This window comes from Musca domestica, unplaced genomic scaffold, assembly GCF_030504385.1.
Source record: "Musca domestica strain aabys unplaced genomic scaffold, Musca_domestica.polishedcontigs.V.1.1 16, whole genome shotgun sequence".
NCBI classification, from domain to species: Eukaryota; Metazoa; Arthropoda; class Insecta; order Diptera; family Muscidae; genus Musca; species Musca domestica.
The window spans coordinates 10,967,394-10,983,435 of record NW_026712219.1 but is presented as its reverse complement, the minus strand read 5'-3'; the positions used below and the strand labels follow the sequence as shown (position 1 = coordinate 10,983,435).

The 16,042-nt window shown below is 35.6% G+C and overlaps 1 protein-coding gene across 1 annotated transcript in view; it reads left to right on the top strand.

The window, feature by feature from the left end:
- LOC101895243 (terminal nucleotidyltransferase 5C) overlaps nucleotides 1-16,042 on the top strand; it is a 382,289-nt gene that overhangs the window by 19,353 nt on the left and 346,894 nt on the right. Inside the window, exon 2 of the mRNA XM_059120074.1 lies at nucleotides 8,995-10,363. Coding sequence (XP_058976057.1) covers nucleotides 9,122-10,363 — 1,242 coding nt within the window. The 5' untranslated portion in view covers nucleotides 8,995-9,121. The remainder of the gene's footprint in view (nucleotides 1-8,994; nucleotides 10,364-16,042) is intronic.

The following is a 16,042-nucleotide window of genomic DNA, read 5'->3' as shown; positions in this document are numbered from 1 at the left end:
TGGATACTGCAGCCTAAGACAGAAAATTGTCTGTGCAGGTCCACGTCTTCCTATAGCCCCCATGTAACGGTACTCCCCGATATTGGGTATTCTGATGATTTTAGAGACATTATTTATCCGAACTAATTCGAATTTTGTATTTGAAGTTCGTAATGAATGCTACAGCCTATGACAGAAAATTGTCTGTGCAGGCCCTCATCTTCGTATAGCCCCCATATAACGGTACCCCCCGATATTCGGTATTTTGACGATTTTAGCGACATTATTTACCGGAATTGTTTCAAATTTGATATTTAAAGTTCGAAATAGATACTACAGCAGAAAGCAGAAAATGGACCATGTAGGTGCACGTCTTCGTATAGCCCCCATATAACGGTACCCCCCGATATTCGGTATTTTGATGATTTTATCAACATTATTTGCCGGAATTGTTTCAATGTTGGTATTTAAAGTTCGTAATGCATACTAAGAAAGAGTTCTAAGACAGAAAATGAGCCATGTAGGTCCACGTCTTCGTATATCCCCCATATAACGGTACCCCCGATATTCGGAATTTTGATAATTTTAGCGACATTATTTACCGGAACTATTTCAAATTTGGTGTTTGAATTTACTACAGCCTATGTCAGAAAATTGTCTGTGCAGGTCCACGTCTTCCTATAGCCCCCATATAATGGTACCCCCCGATATTCGGTATTTTCATGATTTTAGCGACATTATTCTCCGAAATTCTTTCAAATTTGGTATTTGAAGTTCCTAATGGACACTACAGCCGAAGACAGAAAATTGTCTGTGCAGGTCCACGTTTTATAACCCCCATGGTACCTCCCGATATTCGGTATTTTGTTGATTTTAGCTACATTATAAACAGATTTTTTTTGTTCAAGTTTCGCACTTGAATATTGTAATAGCTTGCAATAAAAGTTGCCAGCATAGGCGACGTCGTATAGACCCATTCTTCGGCTACATTCTGTATTTTTAAGATTTTAACAGAATTTTTAACGGATTTTATTTTTTTTTTTAAATTGTTAAATTTATACCGAATATTGGATGGTATTCAAAGTTCGGCCCGGCCGAACTTACAGCTTTTTTACTTGTTTTAATTTTTTTGCTGTCTCTCTTTACTGTTTAGGCCTAGATGGACTTTTATCATAAATTTAGGTATGTAATATATATTTACTAATAATTTTCTCGAAGACAGCAATTTTTTCGTTTAGAAATTATAAAACACTTTTCATTTAAATTGGCGCTATTTGAATACTTTCCCCCTCTCTGTACGTATAATGAATAATTGAATAATGCTGACACAGAACCAAATAACTGTTTAGAATATATCTCTTTCATTTTCAAAGGTAACTTTTATCTTTGGAAAAATATTCCGTATATAAATCACAAGAAGAAATATCTTCTGGTTAATGTAGTTTATTATGGTCCTTCGACCTCCACCCCTAATATGGTTTAATACTTTATATGTATTATCTTCTGGATAATTCCAAACAAATCATATCTCGTCATCAGTTGATTACAACTTGTATAAATCTGTTTGCGATTTTTCTTTTCGTTGCTGTTGTTTACAAAAATGATTCATTGGTTGTGAGAATAATTTCTGATCTCTTGATCTTCTCTCACGCCGCCCAACATTTGTTGTTTCTATAGCGTAATGTTCATATTAGCCCTTGTTGTTTGAAGCTGATGCCCCTCTCACCACATTACGCCTCCAACTATGCATCGCACACATCGCGGGCTATTAATTGTGAACGAATAAATTTCCATCCAATTACGGCATTTAATCGCGTCATTGCCATTGCTCATTTTATGAAGACGACGGCCAGAGCTATAAGAAGAGAAGGCTATCGATTGAAGGAGAGACAATCAAGATGGTCAGCGCCCACAACAAACACATGGTCTCTCTAGATATATATCGAGAGCGAGAGAGCGAGAACACCGCATGTAATGCATGATTCATGGGCCACAATAATTGATCAGTGGATTCTTATTTTTTTATAAATATAGTACACATTTGTTGTTGCTGTTTTTGTTTAACAAACAACGCAAATTCAAATTTTTATTATGCAAAAAAAAAAAAAAAAAAAAAAAACAAGTAAAATAATAATAAAACCAAGAAGACAACAATGCCTAACGAAAAAAATTGCAAAACGTCAATGTCATGAAAGAGAGGTGGAGAAGGAGAATCCCAACAAAATTATTACATCATAATACATCACAGGAAAGAAGAGAGCACGAGACAAACGACAAAAGGGAATTGTTGTGATATGGCTATGAGTGTTGCCATTCAATGGGGTTTTTGAGTATGGTTATTTTGGTCGGTTATAGGTTGACACTCTAAAGATTGGGCATTTAGGGTAAGTGCGCCTAAGGTCGGCAATTTTGAAATTTAACCTTAAATAACAAAGAATAGGATTGACCAAATAATGAAATAATTGCAAAAAAAAACGTCAACAGTGTTCTCTGCTCTCTTTCTGAAAAAACAATGAGCTCCGATCATTTATTACGGGAGAATAACGGTTTTTTTTGTCAGTGAGTGTCTTCCAAAGCGTACGATAGTGCAAAAAATTAGTGGTGATGTCAACTTAATAATCGATTTAAGTAAATTAAATTTAATACTTTTGGAATCAGAAATATTTTGTAATAGTAAATCATGTCCATTAAGATAGATTCGAATCTATCTTAATGGACATTAGTAAATCACAGTCTAAAGATCATTTTATAACTTAAAAAATTTACAAATCAAGCATTTTTCTGTTATATTATTTAATGCCGACATTAGGAACAGAAAAAAAGAGATTTGCCAGTAGTCGGCAGGGGGTGCCGATTACTAGAAAAATATAATTTTTGACAAATTTTACCAAAACTTGAGAAAACTATTAAAAAATTATCCAAAAACTACACAAATAAAAAAAAATAGTTTTAAGTCGGCAGTTGCTTTTATTTTATTTTGAAAGATTGAAACATTGACAATCCTAAAAGTGCCGACTACTGGTACCCTTACCCTATGTTGTAAAAATTCCTTTCATAAATTGGGGTGAGATTGAGGCGTTTGAGAAAATCTAACAAATAAAAAATAAATATTTCAAAATTATCAATTTTATCAAAAGCTATGTTCACAATTCAGTCATTTTTAATGTCAAAGTTCCCCGACGGTTATTTTATGTGGTTTTAATTTCGATCGTTCTCACTTGTAAATATCACTTGGATCTGGCTTCCTTGAGTTTTTTTTTTTTTTTAATTTAGTATCAAAGGCCTACGATGGAACCTTGTTTCGCTTTGAATTTAAAACATTCTCATTTTCAGTATCAAAAGCCCACGACGACACTTTGATTCCGTTTTAATTAAGAACTTTCTCAACTTTAATTTCAAAAGTCCAAAGCAACACTTTGTTTCTGTTTCTGTTTCAATTTCAATTTTTTTTGTATCCTCCACCATAGTATGTAGGGTATATTAAGTTTGTCATTTCGTTTGTAACACCTCGAAATATACATTTTAGACCCTACAAAGTATATATATTCTTGGTCAGCATAAAATTCTATGTCGATTTAGCGATGTCCGCCCGTCTATCCGGCTTTTGGAAATCACTCTCTAGAAGTAGCTTGATAAAATTTTATTCAAATGTATATTATGTCTGTAGGACTTTTGGTATAGAAAATGGGCCATGACCCACGCGGACCTACGTTTTTATTCCACGTTGACCTCCCAAAATCCGGTATTCGGATAATTTTAGCGACATTATTCACCGGAATTGTTTTACATTTGGTATTTGAAGTTCGTAATGGATACTACAGCCTATGACAGAAAATTGACTGTGCAGGTGCACCTCTTCGTAAAGCCCCCACATAACGGTACCTCCCAATATTCTGTATTTTAATGATTTTAGGGGCATTTTTCACCAAAATTGTTTCAAATTTGATATTTGAAGTTCGTAATGGACACTTCGGCCTACGACAGAAAATTGTCTGTGCAGGTCCACGTCTTCATATAGCCCCCATATAACGGTACCTCCCGACATTCGGTATTTTGATGATTATAGCGACATTATATACCGGAATTGTTTCAAATTTGGTATTTGAAGTTCGTAATGGATACTATAGCCTAAGACAGAAAACTGTCTTCATATAGCGCCCATATAACTGTACCTCCCGATATTCGGTATTTTGATGATTTTAGCGACATAATTCATCGGGATTGTTTCAAATTTAGTATTTGATATTCGTAGTGGATATCACAGCTTAATACAGAAAATTGTCTGTGCAGGTCCACGTTTTGATACAGCCCCCATATAACGGTACCCCCCGATATTCGGTATTTGGATAATTTTAGCGAACTTATTTACCGGAATTTTTTCAAATTTGGTATTCAAAGTTCGTAATGGATACTACAGCCTAAGACAGAAAATTGGCTGTGCAGGTTCACCTCTTCGTAAAGCCCCCATATAACGGTACCTCCCGATATTCTGTATTTTAATGATTTTAGGGGGATTTTTCACCAGAATTGTTTCAAATTTGATATTTAAAGTTCGTAATGGATACTTCAGCCTACGACAGAAAATTGTCTGTGCAGGTTCACGTCTTCATATAGCCCCCATATAACGGTACCTCCCGACATTCGGTATTTTGATGATTTTAGCGACATTATTCATAGGAATTGTTTCAAATTTGGTATTTGAAGTTCATAATGGATACCAAAGCCTATGACAGAAAATTGTCTGTGCAGGTCCACGTCTTCGTATAGACTCCACATAACTGTACCTCCCTATATTCGGTATTTTGATGATTTTAGCGACATTATTCATCGGAATCGTTTCAAATTTGGTATTTGAAGTTCGTTCGGAAAATTATCTGTACAGGTCCATGTTTTGGTATAGCCCCCATGACACCTCCCTATATTCGGTATTTTGATGATTTTATTCACCGATTTTTTTTAGTTTTGCATTTGAATATGGTAATGACTTATGACATAAGTTGCCTATGCCGGTCCACGTCGTCGTATAGACCCTAATTTAACGGCTGAATTCGGTATTTTTAGAACATTAACAGAAAATTGCCAAATTCATTCCAAATGGTGGTGGGCATTCAAAGTTCGGCCCGGTCGAACTTTTTGGGCATTCAAAGTTCGGCCCGGTCGAACCTTTTGAATATCAAAGGCTCACGACGGACCATGACGGCTTGTTTTGAGTCACTGGAACACTTTTTTATTTCCACTCACATGCTTGAATCGATAAAGGTTCTTGATTTTGTTTGCTAGAGATTTCCTGGCAGATTTTATTGGTGCAGAGTCGACCCTGTGGCTTGTACTTTATTACGGGACCTTGTTTACGAAATTGGTGTCAGGACTAATACCTTGTTTACATTTTCACGGTAAATTAAGTATTTTGGACGCAACTGTACTCTACTACTATATAATTCTGCTATCTTGGAAAATATTTCCAATAATAAGAAATGCTTCAATATTATTATAGTAATTATTATTGGAATTTACCTAAACAAGGAATTAAAAAAAAAATTAAATTGAAAAATTTAAATGAACAAAAAAATATAATTCATAAAAAATAAAAAAGTCACTCACTGGACGATTTTTGCCGTCACGCAACTCAAGTTTTGTGATAATGAACAATTGAGACATTCTAACCCATTTTACAAAAATTGTTTGATTAATTTTTAGCTAAGAAAATAAAATCCTCGCAAAATGCAACACTGATTCCTTCGTAATTTTTCAAACGAGATTAAATATTTTTCAGTATGCACTGTGTATTTTCTCTGGGCTTATTAAATAATAGCACCTTATGAGTTCAAAATAGAGGATATGACTCAAAATGTGGGTGTAGGGGCGGGGTGAAGCGGTGAACACAACCCATTCACTTGTTGTCGGAAATTATACGATAAAAAACAAACAAGTGCTAACAATGAAGAAGATACCTGCCTGCCTGCCCATCATTTCCCCCTGTTTTTTAAAACGATGTTGTTTTTATTTCGATATTCTGTTTCGAACACATTTCACGTTTATTGTTTTTCACTTTTAATTTGCCATCTTTTTTGTTTTGTTTCTGGTTCGAAACATTTGTCTAAACACAAAATTGCGTTGGTGGCCGACGATTAGGGAAAAAACAAAAAAAAAAAAAAATGAACACAATAATGAAAACAAAAATAATTATAATAACAACAAATATTAAACGGCATGTGTGTGTAGATATGACATAGTTTTTGGTAATGGTTTGTTTGTTTCTTCGTTGATACAGAGTTGCCAGATTTTAGGACTGTTCTTACTTCGTGGCTATTTAAAGATCTTTAAAGATCTTTTAACAAAGTCTTCTTTGCCGGCTTTTGACTTTGAATCGGTTTCCCTCCGTGTCAGAAGATACTAATCAGCTATACAAACCGCAAAGTAAACAAAAATAGAAAATATAAATAAAACCAATTGGTTGCAAGTTTTTAATGAATAGATAAATGATCGTTTATCTAAAGTTGAGAGAGCGGTCAACCCGAGTTTAAATATTATCTAGTTGCTGAATACCGAGGTGGAAGCACCAATGGTTTTCGGAGATGTCTAACCGCAATACGACCTGAGAGACTATCTTGAGAGTTGTAAAGAAATGCCTAGGTAAAGCTACATACGGTCCTAGCTGTGCGAACGAAAGCTCCAAGAATAGTTGAAGAGAAAATCTTCAGGCTAGCCAAGTCAACGTAGACTTCAAGCGGTTGTTGCAGGCGACCTTTTATACCAAGAACACATCTCTATACGGTCAGTATTAAGCGAACGTAGGCTCTCTGGATCCTTCGGTAGTATGCAATTTTACACCTTACACCTTAATGTATGATATTCAGGTTTTATGTATGATATAAATAAATCTGTGCTCAATCTCACTGGATGCCGCTCTTTTAAAGTTTATTGTCTATAAACCCCATTTTGTCCCTACTTACGAAAATTAAATATTATATCTTCATTTCCTATTTGAACACGAAGGTAATATTTACGACATTGCCGTTGTTGTGCATTTGATGCCTCAAAGTATGCCTGTGTTTATAATTATTTTAATATTTGTTGTCCAGAAACCCCATTACGTCCCTACCTTTTGGTTACAATGTCCACATGAACACGAAGGTAATAATTGAGATGACTGATTTGTTTTCCAGCTAACGCCTCACCGTATAATTTTCACCGAATGCCTCTCCTATATTGTCATTACATACACAAAATTAAATAATTTATCTTCTGCCTTGAATTAGTACCCAAGTGGACAAGAAATATTTAAATAACACCTTGCTTGTGCAACTAATGCCTTAAGGTATGCAAATAAACCTGTACCCTCGTTATCAACGTGGATTATTTAAAAAGTTGTTGTCCAGAGACCCCATTTTGTCTCTACATACAAATTTTCTTAATCCATGACCATGCCGACACGAAGACAATATTTAAGATATCGTCTATGTTTTGAAGCTAATGGCTTAAAGTATGTTTTTCAATTTGTATTTATGATTCTTAATATCTTGCGCTCTTTATCATTAAAGTTTGTTGTCCAGCATCCCCATTTTGTCACTACATACAAAATTTGAATATTCTTTCCTCTGGCTTTAATAAACATCCAATATAATTACCGAAAAAATCTTTAAAATATTTGCTTTGTTGTGCAACTAAGGCCTTAATGTATTCTTTTAAATTTTTATTTACCAAACAGATAAACATTAACCCAATCTCAATAGATGTCGCTCGTTATTTTAAAATGTACTGACCATGTGCACATGAAGATAATATTTAAGCAAAGACACATAATATATTAAGATGGCGCATTTTATAGATATCAGACCTGTCGTTTTTATAGAAATTTCGCGATTTTTTTTTTGATGAAATGTACCCGGAAATGCCCTGGAATAGATTTCTGAGCTAAATATATTATTTCTCATGCTTTTATTTGCGTTCCTATGCCATTTATTATTTATTATCATAATTCAGTAACGTTTATAATGCGTTTTTGTCATGTTGTCGGACATCTATTGGCAAATGGAAAAACTAAATGGCAATAACCATTTTGCCCCATCTTTACAGTTTACATGAAGATGCTGGCTTTGCTGTGCAGCATTTGCCAAGCCTCAATAGATGGCGCTCATAATGAAAATAGGATATTTAACAGTTTATAGTCCAGAACCCCCATCTTATCTCTACATAAACAATTTCTTGATTATAGTTTTCGTCTTTAATTAAGGCCCTTGTGGACAAGAAGTACTTACATGCTTTGTTTCGCAGTTGACACCTCCTTTGCTATTTCAATTTATCATTTTAACATTTGGAGCTTTTTATTGTTTACTTTTTTTCTGCTGCAAACTCCATCTGGTCTCTATACACAAAATATTCTGTCTTCTGAATAAAATCAACGTTCATGTTGATATTAATAATAATATTTAGGATAGCTGTTTTATTTCGCAGCCAATGCCTCAAAGTGGGCTTTTAATTTTGTCTAATAACATATTGTCTAATAAATAATTGTCGATAGAGGGCACTCGTTATCAAAAGGGTATATATTAATATATGTTGTGATGTTTAGAAACCCTATCCTGTCTCTACATAAAAAAGTTTCTATATTTCGGACAAAAATATAAAAAGCCTTAAAGTATGCTTATCAATTTGTATTTACTGAACAACTAAGTTTCTGATAACAATTAAAAGATGGCGTTCTTTGTTAAAATAGGAAATTCTATAACTGGGTGTCTAGAAACCCCATTTTGACTCTACTTACGAAATTTCACATCTTCTAAATATAGAAAAAAAATCTCTTAGTTTATAATATTCCCTTGTTAAAGAGTACATCAATGATTAATTGAGATATTGTGTTATTTTTCGCAAAATCAATTTCCAATAAAAAACAACATCTTGATAAGATAAGAGAATTTATTTTTAAACAATTTAATATACAATAAATAATAATTATTATTTCCTTAATTTCTTTTCATGTTTTCTTTCCATGGGTTCCACCATCTGGTTGCGTAGTTGCATCTGAAAAGAAAGCAACAAAAAGAATCCCAACACTCATCAATCATTATTTTGATTGCTCGAAGAATTATCCAATAAAAATTCAGTTATTTTCCGAATTTGTGGAAAATAAAACTCAAGAATTATGGTGAATAGTAATAAACCGCCGAAAATGAAGACAAAACAGTCAACAAATGCCCAGCAGCAGACGGTGCAACAAAACGAAAATGCAAATGTTGCATTGCCGGCAAATGAGAGTTCCCAGCAGACACAGAAATTGACACAAAATGAGGCGAATACAAATTCCACAACACCCGTAAAACAGCAACAAAAGACACAGAATGGACAACAACAACAACAGACAACACCAGCAGCAACGACATCTTCCTCGCCAGCACAGACCCCAAAACAGGCTAAGCAGCAGCAGCAACAACAACAGAAGAATCAAAGCAATGGTAACAGCAACAAAAACGGCAATTCCTCCAATAACAAAGGTCGCAACAGTGTCAACAACAACAGTAATAATAGTAATAGTAATGTCAGCACCACCAACAACAATAAATCACAAAATAAATCCAATCAAAATCCCAAAAATGCTGGTCAAAAATCCAACAAAAACAAGCAACAGCAACAGAGCAATGCTGAAAATGCCAACCCCGGCAAGGCGGGGAAATTTGTCAAATCCACATCGTATCGTAACTCCTCGCACAGTTATGCCCAGACAGTGGGTGGCAACAACACTACCAGCTCCAAAAAGACTTACAACAAACCCCAACCCTTGGCCGCCTTCAATGACAACCTCCCTTTGCCACGTGAGCGGGGTAACCGGAATTCGAAAAATTCCCCAAAAATTATCACAAATGAAAATCAAAATCCCAACATACAAAAGAGTGGTGGAGGGGGAGGTGCACAACAGGAGAAAACACAAATCAGTGCTGGTGATCTTCTCACCGCGGCCCTGACCAAAGCCTGTGCCAAATGTCAAAAACCCACCATACTTGGTGACAGTGATCAATTCGATCAGAACTGCAACTCCCTGAGTCATCATTTGAACCCGAAATCATATCGTAAATCTAAATCGTACGTGAACTCCTCACGTTACTCTTCAAATGGTGACTTAACACAAAGATCAGGGGGCGGCTCATCATCATCCGGCTCTTCCAATAACAACAACAACAATCGCCATCAATATCATCGCTCTCAAAGTGATAGGCGTAGCTCATTCGATCGTCACTTTGCCGAACGTAATAAGAATTTCGTGCCCATTGAGGCACCGGCAAGACCCATTTTGGCCTCGTCCAATATTGCAGCTGTCATAGCCGATACCGAGAAAATGGTGATAATTGAACGTCTGGGGAAAGGACGCCATACGTATCCCATAATGCAGGTAAGTGCCAAAGATATGCCCTCCCTCCCCCTATTCCGTTTTAGATTTCTTTTGTTTTCGTTTAATTACCAGTCAGAAAAATAGTTCATTGGAAGAGGGGACTTTTTTGTTTTGCTTCTCCAATTTGATTTACATTTAAGTACCCAAGTTGTTGTTTTTTGCTGCTGCTCATTAGTCTGTGGAGAAGAAAGAATATTAACACAGATAATGGGTGAAGTACCTGTCAATCATGAATAAGCGCATGGAGTTTTTTTTGCAATAAATTTGCAGCTTTTTAGTGTCACGCCAATGCGGGATGGAAAATATATTTGAAATTGATAATTTGCATACTCCCAGAGGGTGGGGGGTTCATAAGAATAGGTACGTTGTCATTTCACTTGAAAAATCCAGAAATGCTCATTAAGTACTTCAAATAAAAACAAGGCACGTGATGAGTTACAGACCTGCGTTACAGGCCAAATAAATGAGGGTAAAATCCTAAAAACTTTCAAAAGTCCAAATTCACCCTATAATATCGCGGAATATGCTTTGTCTAAACATTATGATATATATAAAGACAAGTAAAAAAAAACATTTAGACGGGCCGATCTTTTAATACCCTCCCTCCACCTTAGGGTAAAGGAAACATTAGAACCCATTATGACCCACAAATACCAATTTTTAGACATATTCGTGGGAAAATGTGGCAAAAATCATCAAAATATGAAATATCGGGAGTTACCGCTATATGGGCTATACAAAAAACGTGAACCTATACATACAATGTTTCGCCAACGGAGCTAGAACCCATTATGACCCACAAATGCCAATTTTCAGACAATTCCTTGAAAAAATGTGGCAAAAATCATCAAAATACCGAATATCTGAAGGCACCGTTATATGGCAGCTATACCAAAACGTGGACCTATAAATACAATGTTTCTCCACCGTAGCCAGAACCCATTATGACCAACAAATACAATTTTTTAAACAAATCCGCGAAGAAATATGGCAAAAATCATCAAAATACCGAATATCTGGATGTATCGTTAAATGGCAGCTATACCAAAACGTGGACCTATACATACACTGTTTCGCCAGCGTAGCCAGAACCCATTATGACCAACAAAAACAAATTATTAAACAAATCCGTGAAAAAATGTAACAAAAACCATGGAAATACCGAATATTGGGAGGTACCATTATATGGGGACTATACCAAATCGTGGACCGATACATGCAATATTACGCCACCGGAGCTAGATCCCATTATGACCAACAAATACCGATTTTTAGATAAATTCGTGAACAAAATGTGGCAAAAATCTTCAAAATGCCAAAAAGCGGTAGGAACCGTTATATGGGGGCTATACCAAAGCGTGGACCCATACATACAATATTTCGCCACACGAACTAAGATCCACTATGACCTACAAATACCAATTTTCAGAAAAATCCGTGAAAAAATGTGGAAAAAATCATCAAAATATCGAATATCGGAAGGTACCGTTATATGGGGACTATACCAAAACGAGGACCGATTTTTCTCATTTTCAATACCAACCATTCTGGACACAATACAAATTGTTCTGCTAAATTTTGACTACGTCAAATATTTGAATTACGTCAAATAATGTGGACTGTATCGTGATTTCAACAGACAGACAGACGGACATCGTTAATTCGACTTGGAATTTTATGCTGATTATGAACACTTTATGGGGTCTACGACGAATATTTAGGGATGTTACAAACGGACTGACAAAGATAATATATCCTCCTTTCCAAGGTGGAGGGTATAAAAATCAGGGTCCAGAACGTGTCCTGTTACTTTCACAGGACGAATTAGTCTCATTCAGTGTACTGATCCAGTTTATGCTGAGGTAGCCAGAAAAGAGGGCACAATCCTGTTTCTGTGTAAACCGCTGCCAATTTTACCTCTCAAGTCCGAAGACCAAGGTAGAATCCAAGTGTCGTCACGGGCTTGGCGTTTCATGCTCAAAATACCAACAACATCGACATCATGACAATATGCATCCTAAAATTATTTTTTGAAGAGAGAGTTTTGGGGAAAATGCTCTTTTATGCTATTTCTTGAGGCAAGATGCGGATTTGGTTTTGTGATTGCTATTCGAAATGGTATTCGCTGTGACTGTATACCAATCTTATTTGGACTCTACTACAGTATGACCAAATGCATTCTAAAATTTATTTTTTGAAAAAGGAGAGAGAGAGAGAGAGAAAACCAGCTTGGATGTTCAATTTTTTAACAAGAGATCCACTTCCCTCTTTTGAGTTTTGAGGAATATGCGATTTTTATGCAATTTCTTGAGGCACGATGCGGATTTATTTTCGTGATTGCTATTCGAAATGGTATTCCCTGTGATTGTATACCACTCTTATTGGGACTTCTACTACAATTAGAGCTATTTCGAACCAGTAAAGAAAGTCCTAAAGTCGGGCGGGGCCGATTTTATGATACCCTACACCACTTGGCTAATTTAGTTGAGCTCCACTTAATAATTAAAAGTTTTTATGGGAGAATTCAATCATACACGCTATGATTATAATTATAATTTAAAATTCAAAGGACTAAATATGCCGAAGCATTTGTATCTTTTAAATTCGGACTTGTATTGCCCATTTGGTGCACAATTAATTTGAAATCGGATAAAAATATATATGGGAACTATATCCAAATCTGAACTGATCTCGATAAAAATTGGCAAAGATATTTCTAAGCTGTATTTGATATATTTCCCTGAATATCGTTGTTACGGATTGCATATTACGGCTGTGGGTAACAAATATAAAAAATCGGATGAACAATATATATGGAAGCTATAGCTATATCTGAACCGATCTTCACCAAATTTGGCATACTACCTTCTAGACTAAATTCCGTCGTATGTGCCAAATTCCATCCCATTTGGACAAATATTAGACGTTTGGTGCACAATAAATGGTAAATCGGACGAAGTTATATGTGGGATAAAATTTTGCAAAGGTATTTCTGAGCTGCATTTGATATATTTCCCCAAATATTGTTGTTACAGAGTGCATATTACGGCTGCGGAGGACAAAAATAACAAATCGGATGAACAATATATATGGGAGCTATAGCTATATCTGAACCGATTTCGATAAAATTTGGTATACTTATTTTCAGGCCTAATTTGGTTGTATGTGCAAAATTCCATACTATTCGGGCTGATATTACACGTTTGGTGCACAATAAAAGGCAAATCGGACGAAGATATATATGGGAGCTATATCTAAATTTTTACCGATTATCTCCAATTTCAATAGGGTTCGTCCTTGGGCCAAACAAATGTTGTTTGGAAAATTTCATCTCAATCGGATAATAAATGCGACCTGCATATTGTTCACAAGAATACATGGACAGACGGACGGACGGACGGACAGACGGACTGACATGCATAAATCAACTCAGAAAGTGATTCTATGCAGATCATCAAAAGGAAGGAAAAGTTTGGGTCTATCTCGTTTCCTTTTGCCTGTTACAAACAAATGCACAAAGACATAATACCCTGACCACCTTGTGGTGTAGGGTATAAAAATGGAACGATTGGAACTTTTTCTAGCTCTTTTGTTCAAATACTTTCTTTGGTTCACATAGTGCCTTTAGTTCTTTAGTCTTACCCCCTTATTATCGTTCCTTTGGTGCTACTTTTATTTTTGCTACTCTTTGTGATTTTGTGAAATCTTGTGTTTTAGGCATTAAGAAGAAACTTTTATTGCATAAATTCCTTATATCCTCAGCCATATGGCTAGAGAGGATATATATCATTTAATACGGCCAAAACGTTCCTCATAAAGGTAAAGGTTTTAGACCAAACCAAAGGTTTGGACCAAATCCGTTTCAGGACATTTGGAGTCAAGCTAGCGATGCCTGTACGTCCGTCCGCATGGCTGGAATGCACGATAACTCTCGAAGGGAGTATCCGATTTGGTCCAAACTGGTTGCATCGTAATATTATTATCAAACTTTGGAGATAGACAATATAGGTCCACTCCTTCTGGTACCTCCCCCACAAAGGGTCAAAATTTTGAATAATTATAACTCTCATAATATTTGATGTTAGAGACCGATTGTCTTCTAATTACACACATTGCAATATTTTTTTAAGATATGAAGATGGAATATATAAGTTCACTCCTTCTGGTACCTTCCCTTAAAGGTTCAAAGTTTTGAATATCCGTGAAACTCATAAAATGCGAAATTAACATCCGATTCCATTCAGACATGGCACATCTCAATATTTTTATCAAGACAAGATCTGTTATAAAGATGCTAGAGATTGGACCAATCCTTGGTGGGTGAGGTACAGATATATATCATCTTCACAACAGATCTTTTGTTAGCAAAAATGTTTGTTGTCCAAAATCTTGAATGCTTTGTGGGGGAGGTGCCAAATGGAATGGTAATCCTCTTTCTGTGCAGCATTTTTTTTTAATTCGACTTTTTGTAGGAGAGGTACCAGAAATGGCGATCCGATCTATATCATCTTTACGCCAGATTTTGTGTTATTAGAAATATTGTGATGCGCCAAGTTTGAAACGAATCGGATGTTAATTTTGTATTTTGTGCAGGTTATAGGTATTCAAAGTTTTGACCCTTTGTGGGGGAGGTACCAGAAGCAGTGGTCCGATCTACACCTATCTATCTATATATTAGATCTAGATTTTGTATAACTATTGAGATGTGCAAAATTTGAAGCCAATATTGGACTCATAAGAGTTGTGATTATTCAACAATTTTGACCTTTTGTGTGGGAGGTACCGGAAGGCGTGGACCGATATTATCCATCTCCGAACTCGATCTGAGTTTTACAATCATATTTCGATGTTCAGATTTTGAGCCAAATCGGATATTTTCTTCGAGTGTTATCGAGCGCACCAGACAGACAGGCAGACCGACAGTTAGGTGGGCAAGCGATACTCCTACATCGACTGCAAAGGTCCTGAAACGGATTTGATTCAAAGAGACCTAGAGTATTTTTTCACGAGCCACGATTTAGTCGTAGCAAATTATATATACCCTCTTTAGCCATATGGTTGAGGATATACAAACACAAAAGTCCTTAAGCTTGAGGCAGAGGAAAAAATCAACTACAAACAGATTCGCATAAAGCATGACTATTTTGAATAATCAAAATATTTCCAGTCTTTAATATTTAGCTTCACTGTAACTGTGCTATTTTTAATGAGAAATTCTGGGAATAAGTTATCTGAATATCCCTGATAGACGAAGTGTTGCTATTGTTTTTAATTAAACAATTTCAAGAAAATGGCAATTAGAGAGAGTTCTATTTTAAGGGAATCCCAATATTTATTTACGTATGTAGTTACTTTACCCATTTGCCTAATTATTACAATTTAAGGCAGATAATCGGGTACTTTCCCGACACTTGCTTATCTTTAAATTCCACCTTATGAGCTCTTTGAATATTTTTTGTTATACTGAATATATTTGGATTAGAAATAAACAAGTAAAAAAGATGTAAATTCGGCCGGGCCGGCCAAAAATAAAGAATCCGTTAAAAATACTGTAAAAATCTTAAAAATACCGAATAAAGCCGTAATACGACGACGTGGACCTGCATAGGAAACTTTTGTCATAAGCCATTACAATATTGAAACGCGAAACTTGAAAAAAAATCGGTGAATAATGTCGCT